Here is a 14,372-nt window from a genome sequence, read left to right as displayed (position 1 = left end):
GTTGCCCCCTCACTCACTCCACGGGGGTTCTCTGTCGCTGTACAATCCCTCCAGGGTGTCATCTCTGCTTGCCTGCTCTTCAGATAGGATCGATCGATCCTAGATATGATTCTGCTTTCGGTCTTCCACAGGTCCCTGCGTCTCCATGCCTATACACAGAGACGTAGCTATAGGTAAGGGCGGCCATGCCATTGATGCAACATGTGCATATGCGCAGGAGTCCAAGGTCCCACTCCACCACCAAATCAGGAGGAATTGTGCTTTCTGAGGATCTTCTGGACTGTAAAGGGCCTATATAATGTCCTCGCCCCGGGACCTCTTCTGTCTGTTTCCACCTCTGGCCATAGACGGTGCACAGGTATCAGTTGCACGTTGCACCAGGAGACTCAAAGGGTTATTTCCATCTCTGTTTTTCATGGCTGAGAGAAATAACTACTTCTAGGTCCCGTCCACCAGAGTCGAGGTTTAGTAAGCTCTGTTTGTGTAACTCCCATAGAAATGAATGTCAGTTGCGGAAACAGATTAGCACAGCGATCTTTGCTGATTCCTCACCTCGGGAGTCCATGCCAACAGGGGTGGGCACAGATGGGAATACTCCTTTAAAACGCTACCAGTATTGTAAATGTTACATATTGATGGGACGCCTGTTCCAGATTTTGTACGGGTGTCCAGGAGCTTTACGTTATGCCCCCAAGACACATGTCTCGTATGGCAGCATGGTAACTGTACAGCGCTGGGGTCCTGGGATGAAATCCCACCAAACACAACATCTGCAAGGAGTTTGTATGTTCTCCCCGTGTTTGCGTGGGTTTCCTCCGGGTTCTCCGGTTTCCTCCCACACATACAGATAAGGAATGTAGATTGTGAGCCCCAATGGGGACCGTGATGATGATGTCTGGACAGCACTTTGCAATACAATGGAGCCATATACGTACAATAAATACATATGTCACAGTAGCCTACAAGTACAGGGATGGTATTTACTAGTCGGAGCCATGCTATCAGCCGCACGCAGTTTACTATAGAAGCCCGGATATCACTATCTGCAGCCTGTTACGTTCCTCATCCTCGGACACGAAACTTTGTGATGTGAGACAGGAATGAAGCGTAACTTTACTCCACCGTCAGCGAGCGACCAGGCAGAAGCATCATTATCACGTCCGTCATTGAGTGTTTGTTCTTCCCTTAAATAGGATCTGAGCGTCCTCCAAACACCTATTATTGGACCGTAGTGAATAATACATTGGTGGAAACCATCGCTCCACTTCGATCTCGCTACACCTGATTTAGAGCTCAAGATAATTCGACACTTAGAACTTTTGTAAAATTATTCATAAGGGAATTTAAAGGAGTTGCAGCGATTGTATTCCACATAAACAGACTTTATAGAGCTGAAGATACTGATTACAACAATGGGTTAATAATGTCTGGGAGGGGCTGCGTCGTGAAGATACCGCATTGTACAGATCGAATCCGATCAATGTTGCATCCTTGTTTCTTGCTGCCACTGGTGGTTCAAAGTGGTATTGCATGTGATTTGCAAAACGATTTCTGTCACAAATTTTCACCTAGGTAAAGATTTTTGATACACCAGTTAAGCTGACATTATTTTATATCTTTTTTGCTTCCAAGCGACGTCACCAGATTGACATAAAGAGAAAACTGGAAACATTCGCCAGGAAAGAACGAGTGCAAAGACTTAAGGTAATAATCTGTTTTATACCCTGAATTGTATGACCTTCCAAGAGGATGTAATTTACCAGCGGGATCTCTTGCAGTCCCATGCAATAATAGATATACACCGCTGCCAATCAGTGGTGGGGGTGCGGATACATAGAGACAAAGGACTAGGAGGCACAAGACACCTAATCCTGTAGTGATTATCTCCTGCTGATAAAACACATAGCCCAGTAAGTGACACATTGCTGGAATCAAGTTGTCACCTCCAACATGATTACATGAGAAAAACCTGATGACAGATTCCCTTTATAAGCAGCTGCAGCTTTGTGACAAAAAATAGCATCATTTTCTGGTTAAAAGTTTAATAAAAGCTTAAAAGTTGTTGGCCACATACAGTCCCGGTACTCCATAGCCACTTTTCCAACTTTTGTCAAGCATTGTGCAGAAATGGAAAATGTGCAATTTGCAACTTTTTTTTTTTGCTAGAAGTATCGCAACATATGATATTTGTGGCTTTGTTTACACCAAAAACTGGAGTAACCAGCCCCCCATAGATGCAGTCCATTGGTGGCAGAGAACAGGAGCATGGTGCTTTGTTTAGAGCTTCACGGTGACTTTTTGTTAACCAGTTGTAAGTTTCAGTATAAGGCAACGGCCCCACTATCAGTATTTGGTCAGTATTCGGTCAGTATTTTTTCTCAGGAATGGGAGACAAAACCAGGAGTGGGTGATAAATACAGAATTGGTGACTTGTTTCTATTCTACCTTTTCTCTGATTGTTCCTCACCTGGTTTTGTCTCCCACTGCTGAGAAAAAATACTGACCGAATACTGATAGTGGGGCCGTGGCCTAAGGATGTAAGCTCAATTTTTCATTTTTTCACCTGTAAAAAAAATGAGATTTTTGCAGTCTCCCAAAGTGTCCTGTTACTTTGTTGTTGTTTTTTACATAGCAAAATATTAAGTTCATGTTGTAGTTGTAGTATTCCATGGGTGTTGAATCGTCTCCATCCTTATATCAGTCCCTAACATTGCAGAGATTATGGATTAGGGGTTATTTTTATTCCCCTTCCGCCCATAACAACTATCTGAGCCGCCTCTATAATCTTTAGTAAAGAAAGGAACAATTTTATGATGTGATTATGAACCAATAGCAGCGTCTGTAGAATAATAGGAAATGTCTTCATACACATAAAACATGCCAAGGAACAGTTTTCATCTAAAATGTCTTGTTCTGCTCCCTGCTTGTCTGTAGTGTGTGGTCACATAACAGGTAATCCCCCATACTTCCACTAGGGGTCGCTCTTGCCATGCATAAACCAAAAAGTTGCAGTTTTCATTGACAACTTTTTCTGAGCAGATATCAATGTTACATTTCTGTTACAGGTGGATCATTCCAAAAGGCCTGAAGGAGAAACCTTCCCAGTCTTCTCCCCTCGCCCTCCTACGGGGCCTAAAAGTGGCACCAACAGACGTCTGCGGAATCATGAACGTTCTGATTCCTCTGAATCTGTAAGTGAAAATATGAATATAAAACAGGTGATCATCAGTGCAGTGTCCGCACTCAGCAGATCTTCCCCCGGGTCTGTGTGAGCGGTCAGTATTTGGGATGTGTTCATTATGAGTGATGCATGTGAATGGTCAGTATTCAAGATGATGGTGCTTATGTGGCATTATATATCCAATATACACTGTGTGCAGAATTATTAGGCAAATGCGTATTTTGATCACATGATACTTTTTATCCATGTCGTCCTACTCCAAGCTGCATAGTCTTGAGAGCCAACTACCAATGAAGTAAATCTGGTGCTGTGCATCTCTGTAATGAGGAGGGGTGTTGACTAATGACATCAACACCCTATATAAGGTGGGCTTAATTATTAGGCAACTTCCTTTCCTTTGGCAAAATGGGTCAGAAGAGAGATTTGACGGGCTCTGAAAAGTCCAAAATTGTGAGATGTCTTGCAGAGGGAGGCAGCAGTCTGGAAATTTCCAACGTTTTGAAGCGTGATCACCGAACAATCAAGCGTTTCATGGCAAATAGCCAACAGGGTCGCAAGAAGCGTGTTGGCTAAAAAAGGCGCAAAATAACTGCCCATGAATTGAGGAAAATCAAACGTGAAGCTGCCAAGATGCCATTCGCCACCAGTTTTGCCATATTTCAGAGCTGCAACGTTACTGGAGTATCAAAAAGCACAAGGTGTGCGATACTCAGGGACATGGCCAAGGTAAGGAAGGCTGAAAAACGACCACCTATGAACAAGAAACATAAGATAAAACGTCAAGAATGGGCCAAGAAACATCTTAAGACTGATTTTTCAAAGGTTTTATGGACTGATGAAATGAGAGTGGCTCTTGATGGGCCAGATGGATGGGCCAGAGGCTGGATCAGTGAAGGGCAGAGAGCTCCGCTCCGACTCAGACACCAGCAAGGTGGAGGTGGGGTACTGGTATGGGCAGGTATCATCAAAGATGAACTTGTAGGACCTTTTTGGGTTGAGGATGGAGTGAAGCTCAACTCCCAGACCTACTGCCAGTTTCTGGAAGACAACTCCTTCAAGCAGTGGTACAGGAAGAAGTCGGTATCGTTCAAGAAAAACATGATTTTAATGCAGGACAATGCGCCATCACATGCATCCAACTACTCCACAGCGTGGCTGGCCAGTAAAGGTCTAAAAGAAAAAAAAATAATGACATGGCCCCCTTGTTCATCTGATCTGAGCCCCATAGAGAATCTGTGGTCCATCATAAAATGTGAGATCTACAGGGAGGGAAAACAGTACACCTCTCGGAGCAGTGTCTGGGAGGCTGTGGTGGCCTCTGCACGCAATGTTGATCGAAAACAGATCAAGCAACTGACAGAATCTATGGATGGAGGCTGCTGTGTGTCATCAGAAAGAAAGGTGGCTATATTCATCACTAATTATTTTGGTTTTTTGGTTTTTGCATGTTAGAAATGTTTATTTCTAAATTTTGTGCACTGATATTGGTTTACCTGCTGAAAATAAATAAGTGAGATGGAATTATATTTGGTTTTTATTAAGTTGCCTAATAATTCGGGACAGTAATAGTTACCTGCACAAACAGATATCCTCATAAGATAGCCATATCTAAAAAAAACCACTCCAACTTCCAAAAATATTAAGCTTGGATATTTATGAGTCTTTTGGGTTGATTGAGAACATAGTTGTTGATCAACAATAAAAATAATCCTCTAAAATACAACTTGCCTAATAATTCTGCACATAGTGTATTAATGTTGCATGTGCGCCATTATCTATCTCATGACTAGTATATGTGCGCCATTATCAAGCTCATGACTAGTATATGTGCGGCATTATCACGCTCATGACTAGTATATGTGCGGCATTATCAAGCTCATGACTAGTATATATGCGACATTATCAAGCTCATGACTAGTATATATGCGGCATTATCAAGCTCATGACTAGTATATGTGCGGCATTATCAAGCTCATGACTAGTATATATGCGACATTATCAAGCTCATGACTAGTATCTGTGCGGCATTATCACGCTCATGACTAGTATATGTGTGGCATTATCACGCTCATGACTAGTATATGTGCGGCATTATCAAGCTCATGACTAGTATATGTGCGGAATTATCAAGCTCATGACTAGTATATATGCGGCATTATCAAGCTCATGACTAGTATATGTGCAGCATTATCACGCTCATGACTAGTATATGTGCGGCATTATCAAGCTCATGACTAGTATATGTGCGGCATTATCAAGCTCATGACTAGTATATGTGCGGCATTATCACGCTCATGACTAGTATATGTGCGGCATTATCAAGCTCATGACTAGTATATGTGCAGCATTATCAAGCTCATGACTAGTATATGTGCGGCATTATCAAGCTCATGACTAGTATATATGCGGCATTATCAAGCTCATGACTAGTATATGTGCGGCATTATCAAGCTCATGACTAGTATATATGCGACATTATCAAGCTCATGACTAGTATCTGTGCGGCATTATCACGCTCATGACTAGTATATGTGCGGCATTATCACGCTCATGACTAGTATCTGTGCGGCATTATCACGCTCATGACTAGTATATGTGCGGCATTATCACGCTCATGACTAGTATATGTGCGGCATTATCAAGCTCATGACTAGTATATGTGCGGAATTATCAAGCTCATGACTAGTATATATGCGGCATTATCAAGCTCATGACTAGTATATGTGCAGCATTATCACGCTCATGACTAGTATATGTGCGGCATTATCAAGCTCATGACTAGTATATGTGCGGCATTATCAAGCTCATGACTAGTATATGTGCAGCATTATCACGCTCATGACTAGTATATGTGCGGCATTATCAAGCTCATGACTAGTATATGTGCAGCATTATCAAGCTCATGACTAGTATATGTGCAGCATTATCAAGCTCATGACTAGTATATGTGCGGCATTATCAAGCTCATGACTAGTATATATGCGGCATTATCAAGCTCATGACTAGTATATATGCGGCATTATCAAGCTCATGACTAGTATATGTGTGGCATTATCACGCTCATGACTAGTATATATGCGGCATTATCAAGCTCATGACTAGTATATGTGTGGCATTATCAAGCTCATGACTAGTATATGTGCAGCATTATCAAGCTCATGACTAGTATATACGCGGCATTATCAAGCTCATGACTAGTATATGTGCACCATTATCATGCTCATGACTAGTATATATGCGGCATTATCAAGCTCATGACTAGTATATATGCGGCATTATCAAGCTCATGACTAGTATATATGCGGCATGTATCAAGTTCATGACTAGTATATATGCGGCATTATCAAGCTCATGACTAGTATATATGCGGCATTATCAAGCTCATGACTAGTATATATGCGGCATGTATCAAGTTCATGACTAGTATATATGCGGCATTATCACGCTCATGACTAGTATATGTGCGCCATTATCAAGCTCATGACTAGTATATATGCGGCATTATCAAGCTCATGACTAGTATATGTGCGGCATTATCACGCTCATGACTAGTATATGTGCGGCATGTATCAAGCTCATGACTAGTATATATGCAGCATTATCACGCTCATGACTAGTATATATGCGGCATTATCACGCTCATGACTAGTATATGTGCAGCATTATCAAGCTCATGACTAGTATATACGCGGCATTATCAAGCTCATGACTAGTATATGTGCAGCATTATCAAGCTCATGACTAGTATATATGCGGCATGTATCAAGCTCATGACTAGTATATGTGCGGCATTATCACGCTCATGACTAGTATATGTGCGGCATGTATCAAGCTCATGACTAGTATATATGCAGCATTATCAATCTCATGACTAGTATATATGCGGCATTATCACGCTCATGACTAGTATATGTGCAGCATTATCAAGCTCATGACTAGTATATACGCGGCATTATCAAGCTCATGACTAGTATATGTGCAGCATTATCAAGCTCATGACTAGTATATATGCGGCATGTATCAAGCTCATGACTAGTATATGTGCGGCATTATCACGCTCATGACTAGTATATATGTGGCATTATCACGCTCATGACTAGTATATGTGCGGCATTATCAAGCTCATGACTAGTATATGTGCGGCATTATCACGCTCATGACTAGTATATCTGCGGCATGTATCAAGCTCATGACTAGTATATATGCGGCATGTATCAATCTCATGACTAGTATATATGCGACGACATTATCACGCTCATGACTAGCATATGTGCGGCATTATCAATCTCTTGTGCTGCTTGTATCCATGGTGTGAGTGCTGCCATTGAGGCTCTATATTACCACTACCTTCCATAACATGGCATGCCTGTGAAAGCAGAATGCTATAGTAAGGCCCCGTGCTCCTCGGTGGGCGCCCTATGACGGCCTTATGTTGTACCACTGTGTGCATGACCTCAACATTAACTCTGCTCTTTCTTCTGATGTCTCCATGTGACTTGCGAGCAGATCCATTGCTTCTCGTGCCAGACTATTGGAATTCTCCGTCCCTGGCGCTGGTTGTGCAGCAGCGGAGGTTGGAGACAGTCCGCACCAGTTTATTATCGTTTTTGATTACTCCCATCAGAGCGCGACGATAAAAAGCTTCACAAACAGCAACAATCTCCGTGTTCCGGCCTCTGATACATTATAATTCCTCTGACCTCGGCCTGATCACATTCACAACAATACCCAAATAAATATTGACTGCTCAGAAAGGGAACGAACCGTGACGAGTCCGCAACATAATAGTAATAATTGCACAATGTCAATCCGGCGATTACTCCTCCTTATATAATAAACATTATATAATAACACCGCTGACAAATATTCACTTCCTCAACCAACCGCTATAATGTGCTGGGAAGCGATCTGTGCTGCCGGATACTATACAGCAATATAACAGAGCTCAGCCCCGGCCCCAGGGACCACCTTCTAATTATTATCATTTTATAATTATTTTTTTCATTATTATTTTTTTTATAAATTTCTATGATATTTTTTATTAAGAATCAGAAAAAGTCGTTCTCTTCCCGGGCCTCTTAGTGGTCAGAATGGGATATATGTTGGTTGCAAACATTTTGCACATATATGAAAAAAAAATCCTACATTACGTATTAATGCTGAATGTGTGTAATAAATAACAATAATTCATTCTTTCTTCGCAATTATAAAGTCTTCATCTCTTCGTCCAAACACCGCCCCCGGTAATATGCAGCGTCCCGCCCGTCTCCAGCCGCTGCCGGTGAACTCATCTTCTGGTAACGTGCCCAAAATGTCCACAGCTGCCCGGCAGAAACACTCGGCTGATGAGGACGATGAACGCTGCGCCCGTACGGTGAGATAAATATGAGATAGGTATTAGATAAATGGATAGATGATAGGGAATCATGGGCTCAGTAACAGTGATCTCAGCTACATGCAAATATTATTGGCCGGGGATGTGCCAAGCACTGATCTTCTGGGGGGGCCCACCCGGGAATTCACCTGTTCCCCATGGGGCCAGTCCGAGCCTACAGTACTGAGTAGATTGAAGTAAGAGAGAGATACTATATAGACGACTTTATATTAGATATCTAATAGTCAATTAACATAATGTAGGGAAGCAGATCCATCAACAGCAACTTGCTGATAGATACTGAATATTCTTTAGCTGTTTTTTTTTTTTTCTTGATTTTTGCAGACAGACAAGGAGATCCTGAGGATCCTGCAGAGCACCGAGCACACCGCCGGTATATCACCTTATCGGCTTCCTATCATTAATAATTTTGTGACGCCGGTTCCGCCACCGCCCCAAAAGCACCCTAAACTGACAATGAGCTCAACCTCCAGAAGGAGGCGATACCGGCCCACCACCACCCAAGATGGACCTGACGCCCCTGCAAAGGTGAGAAGAAAATTAAAGAAGAACGCAGGAACCTCATCTCCATGTAGAGGAAATGCTGCTCTGACCCTATAAAAGACATGTTGGCCCCTCCCGGCACATTGGGGGGCTGAAGTACCGAGTGGCCTGACGATCGATCGATTGCTGCAGCTTAACCCCTTAGATGCTTTGGTCAATTGTGACTTAAGTGGTTAGACAGAGGACGGCCTCTCCAATATTTCTCTCTATTTTTTTCTTAAAATTAAACCTGAGCAACAATGGTGGGATGTTTTTTTTTATTTTTTTCGCCAGTTAACCCTTCGTGCTATTCTTTTATTAGGGCATGAGGGAGCAAGGCGTGAGGCAGGGATTCCCACTTTTTTGTCATGCTCCGCACTAGGCATTACAAGAACCTCCATGCCCATTTGACACTTGCATTACACAGAAATCCCATAACATATGATTAGAGATGAGCGAACCCGAATTGTGAAGTTCAGGGTTGTTACCGAAGTGTCCGGTGCTGAAATCTGAGCACGGACTTCTCCCGGAAGTCTGTTTTACAGTTCGGGGGGAGTCCAGGTGAGAGAGAGAGAGAAAGAGATTTTCCATTTCCAAAGTTTGATTTCCAGGGGGTTCAGATTCAAGTATGAGGAATTAAAGTTCAGTCGGGTACCAGAACCTGAAGCTCCACGGGTCCGCTCATCCCTAACATACGATGCTTCTCACAGAAAATAAATCCACAGCTGAAATGCCGCCACTTCTTTTTCTCCATTGCAGCTGTTTTTCCAGCGCGCCCCCCTTTAAATAAAAAAAAAAAAAAAAAATGTAAAAAATAAATCAAGAGAATTGTATGACGAGAGCTGAACAAGATTATTAAAGTTCCCCGGAGGCGGTGATCTGGGACAGACCCCCGGCGTGTGACACGTTATTGTTATACTGCGGTGTCAACTATCCCGGTGATTTATCGGTGGAACCATCTGATTTATTTCCCGTTCTCTCTAGGACACCGGAAAATTTCATAAAACGTCCTTGCACAGTAACGTGAAGATTACCATGGTTTACCGGGGAAAAAACGTGCATTTATCACACGAAGATGATGACTACAAGGACGAGATAAAAGTCTTCCAGCAGCACTGCGGGGGCGAGAACCTCTGCGTCTTCAAAGGAAAACTCCTGGAAGAAGGTGAGGGGAAAGCAGAGACCTAAAACATGGGAGTGTTTGTGACATGACCCCCCTACATACACACACATATAAAAAATACACACACATGCTAATACACGTTACACACATATATAAAAGGGCATCAATAGATATTTTTTTTTTACCAAAGAACAAAAAAAATGAAACCAATTATGTGTGAACAGACACTAAAGTCTTATGCAAATAAGAAAACAAGCATTTTTTATTCATGCCATTTACTGATTACCATAAGTGTTCGCTATTTCGTACGGGTTGTTATAACAGATATGTCCATGTTCTTTACTAGTGTCGGACAGTGATTTGAAAAAGTGTATTACAAAAATGTAATTGTTTTTGCACCATTATTTTTCTTTTTACTTTTCAGATTTATTTTTTTTAATCTATAATGTACTGGCATATAGGGATATATATATATATACAGTGCCTACAAGTAGTATTCAACCCCCTGCAGATTTAGCTGGTTTGATAAGATGCAAATAAGTTAGAGCCTTCAAACTGCAAACGAGAGTAGGTTTTATGAACAGAAGCATAAATCTTACAAACCAAAAAGTTATGTTGCTCAGTTGAATTTTATTAAATTTTAAACATAAAAGTGTGGGTCAATTATTATACAACCCCTATGTTTAATATTTTGTGGAATAACCCTTGTTTGCAATTACAGCTAATAATCGTCTTTTATAAGACCTGATCAGGCCGGCACAGGTCTGTGGAGTTATCTTGGCCCACTCCTCCATGCAGATCTTCTCCAAGTTATCTAGGTTCTTTGGGTGTCTCATGTGGACTTTATTCTTGAGCTCCTTCCACAAGTTTTCAATTGGGTTAAGGTCAGGAGACTGACTAGGCCACTCCAACACCTTGACTTTTTCCCTCTTGAACCAGGCCTTGGTTTTCTTGGCTGTGTGCTTTGGGTCGTTGTCTTGTTGGAAGATGAAATTACGACCCATCTTAAGATCCTTGATGGAGGAGCGGAGGTTCTTGGCCAAAATCTCCAGGTAGGCCGTGCTTTCCATCTTCCCATGGATGCGGACCAGATGGCCAGGCCCCTTGGCTGAGAAACAGCCCCACAGCATGATGCTGCCACCACCATGCTTGACTGTAGGGATGGTATTCTTGGGGTCGTATGCAGTGCCATCCAGTCTCCAAACATCACGTGTGTGGTTGGCACCAAAGATCTCGATCTTGGTCTCATCAGACCATAGAACCTTGAACCAGTCTGTCTCAGAGTCCTCCAAGTGATCATGAGCAAACTGTAGACGAGCCTTGACATGACGCTTTGAAAGTAAAGGTACCTTACGGGCTCGTCTGGAACGGAGACCATTGCGGTGGAGTACGTTACTTATGGTATTGACTGAAACCAATGTCCCCACTGCCATGAGATCTTCCCGGAGCTCCTTCCTTGTTGTCCTTGGGTTAGCCTTGACTCTTCGGACAAGCCTGGCCTCGGCACGGGAGGACACTTTCAAAGGCTGTCCAGGCCGTGGAAGGCTAACAGTAGTTCCATAATCCTTCCACTTACGGATGATGCTCCCAACAGTGGAGACAGGTAGGCCCAACTCCTTGGAAAGGGTTTTGTACCCCTTGCCAGCCTTGTGACCCTCCACGATCTTGTCTCTGATGGCCTTGGAATGCTCCTTTGTCTTTCCCATGTTGACCATGTCTGAGTGCTGTTCTCAAGTTTGGGGAGGGTCTTAAATAGTCAGAAAAGGCTGGCAAATGAGATCTTTAATCCACACATGTGAAGCTCATTATTCTTGGTGCCTGAACTACTTCTTAATACTTTAGGGGGACCAAACAGAATTCTTGTGGTTTGAGGGGTTGAATAATAAATGACACTCTGAATTAACTTTTAACGTTTTAAAAAAAACAAAAAAAAAAAACAAAAACAAAATTTGCTGCAGTGCATTTCCCACTTCCAGGCTGATCTACAGTACAAATGTCACAATGCCAAGTTAATTCCGCATGTGTCAACCAGCTAAATCTGCAGGGGGTTGAATACTACTTGTAGGCACTGTGTATATATATATATATATATATATATATATATATATATATAATGTATATTTCAGCAGATCATGCCTGAACAAAAGAAAATTAAGGTTTTTAGGCAGAAAAAAATCCTCTCATGCAGCATTTGGCTCACTGTTAGAGTTTCTGCCTTTCATACCACAGTTCCTGGGCTTGAATCCCAGTAGTGACAGGCTATTAGTAAGAAGATAATTGATTGCATAGATGGAGGCTTCCACTGAGAAAAGGGAGATTCTGGAAAACACTGCATCATCCCTCCCCCCATTGGCCCCTGTGCTGCTGAACTGAATAACTAGAATAAGAAGTTGCTCGTCTAGCTTTTGAGTTGGTTGCTTTCCAGTCCTGAAGCACTAGGGATCACTTAAGACCTCTAACTCTAGCTTAAATACTTTATTGTAGTTTTAGGTAGCCTAAAATATACTCCCTGACTGAAGCTGCTGTCTGTTTTCACTGCAGCTCGGCTTGTTCTGATTAGCTGCAGTGTACAAGCACAAGCCCCCCACAATCTCAGTAAGTCAGTGTATAGAGATCTGATTTCCTTTTAGGCATCAGTTGATGTAGTTCCTGTGCTGCTGGTGACCAAGGTTTCCCAGAGATTCTTATCACCATGCAATATGTCATGTGGCGTCACATTACTTAGTGATAAACAATAGTTGTCAGGGAACTTTCGTGACTCGCTGTTTGCTAATGGCATCATATCTCATGACAACTGATGCAAAATTCATTATTTACTATTTTAAGCCTATAGGTTCCAATATTCTCATGTTTCCTGTTATATAAGTAGAGAGGACCTAAAACAACCCAGTGAAAGAGAGATGAGAGTCTCCTGTACAGCTGTCGGAAGTTACTGTGACAAAATGAGCAAATATTTTCAAGTGGTGGTCAACCAGACTAAAAATCAGGTGGTGGTTAAGAAATCAGAACTAACTAACCTAACTTTTTGTTAAAGAGTGTTTTATTAGATGTACAGTACAGGCCAAAAGTTTGGACACACCTTCTCATTTAAAGATTTTTCTGTATTTTCATGACTTTGAAAATTGTATATTCACACTGAAGGCATCAAAACTATGAATTAACACATGTGGAATTATATACTTAACAAAAAAGTGTGAATCAACTGAAAATATGTCTTATATTCTAGGTTCTTCAAAGTAGCCACCTTTTGCTTTGATGACTGCTTTGCACACTCTTGGCATTCTCTTGATGAGCTTCAAGAGGTAGTCACCGGAAATGGTTTTCACTTCACAGGTGTGCCCTGTCAGGTTTAATAAGTGGGATTTCTTGCCTTATAAATGGGGTTGGGACCATCAGTTGTGTTGTGCAGAAGTCAGGTGGATACACAGCTGATAGTCCTACTGAATAGACTGTTGGAATTTGTATTATGGCAAGAAAAAAGCAGCTAAGTAAAGAAAAACGAGTGGCCATCATTACTTTAAGAAATGAAGATCAGTCAGTCCGAACAATTGGTAAAACTTTGAAAGTGTCCCCAAATGCAGTTGCAAAGACCATCAAGCGCTACAAAGAAACTGGCTCACATGAGGACCGCCCCAGGAAGGGAAGACCAAGAGTCACCTCTGCTTCTGAGGATAAGTTTATCCGAGTCACCAGCCTCAGAAATCGCAGGTTAACAGCAGCTCAGATTAGAGACCAGGTCAATGCCACACAGAGTTCTAGCAGCAGACACACCTCTACAACAACTGTTAAGAGGAGACTTTGTGCAGCAGGCCTTCATGGTAAAATAGCTGCTAGGAAACCACTGCTAAGGACAGGCAACTAGCAGAAGAGACTTGTTTGGGCTAAACAACACAAGGAATGGACATTATACCAGTGGAAATCTGTGCTTTGGTCTGAGGAGTCCAAATTTGAGATCTTTGGTTCCAACCACCGTGTCTTTGTGCGACTCAGAAAAAGTGAACGGATGAACTCTACATGCCTGGTTCCCACCGTGAAGCATGGAGGAGGAGGTGTGATGGTGTGGGGGTGCTTTGCTGGTGACACTGTTGGGGATTTATTCAAAATTGAAGGCATACTGAACCAGCATCGCTACCACAGCATCTTGCAGCGGC

At 42.3% G+C, this 14,372-nt stretch overlaps 1 protein-coding gene across 4 annotated transcripts in view; it reads left to right on the top strand.

Annotated features, from left to right (window-relative positions):
• ERICH3 (glutamate rich 3) overlaps window positions 1–14,372 on the top strand; it is a 61,556-nt gene that overhangs the window by 25,837 nt on the left and 21,347 nt on the right. For all 4 annotated transcript variants that reach the window (XM_073643903.1, XM_073643902.1, XM_073643904.1 and 1 more), the window contains exons 4-8: window positions 1,633–1,704; window positions 3,066–3,191; window positions 8,394–8,555; window positions 8,901–9,104; window positions 10,083–10,263. In XM_073643903.1, coding sequence (XP_073500004.1) covers window positions 1,633–1,704; window positions 3,066–3,191; window positions 8,394–8,555; window positions 8,901–9,104; window positions 10,083–10,263 — 745 coding nt within the window. The remainder of the gene's footprint in view (window positions 1–1,632; window positions 1,705–3,065; window positions 3,192–8,393; window positions 8,556–8,900; window positions 9,105–10,082; window positions 10,264–14,372) is intronic.

This window comes from Phyllobates terribilis, unplaced genomic scaffold, assembly GCF_046119375.1.
Source record: "Phyllobates terribilis strain yellow unplaced genomic scaffold, ASM4611937v1 Scaffold_8__6_contigs__length_399053987, whole genome shotgun sequence".
Lineage (NCBI taxonomy): Eukaryota > Metazoa > Chordata > Amphibia > Anura > Dendrobatidae > Phyllobates > Phyllobates terribilis.
The sequence above is the reverse complement of the archived record's forward strand: the minus strand, read 5'-3'. Positions and strand labels throughout refer to the sequence as shown.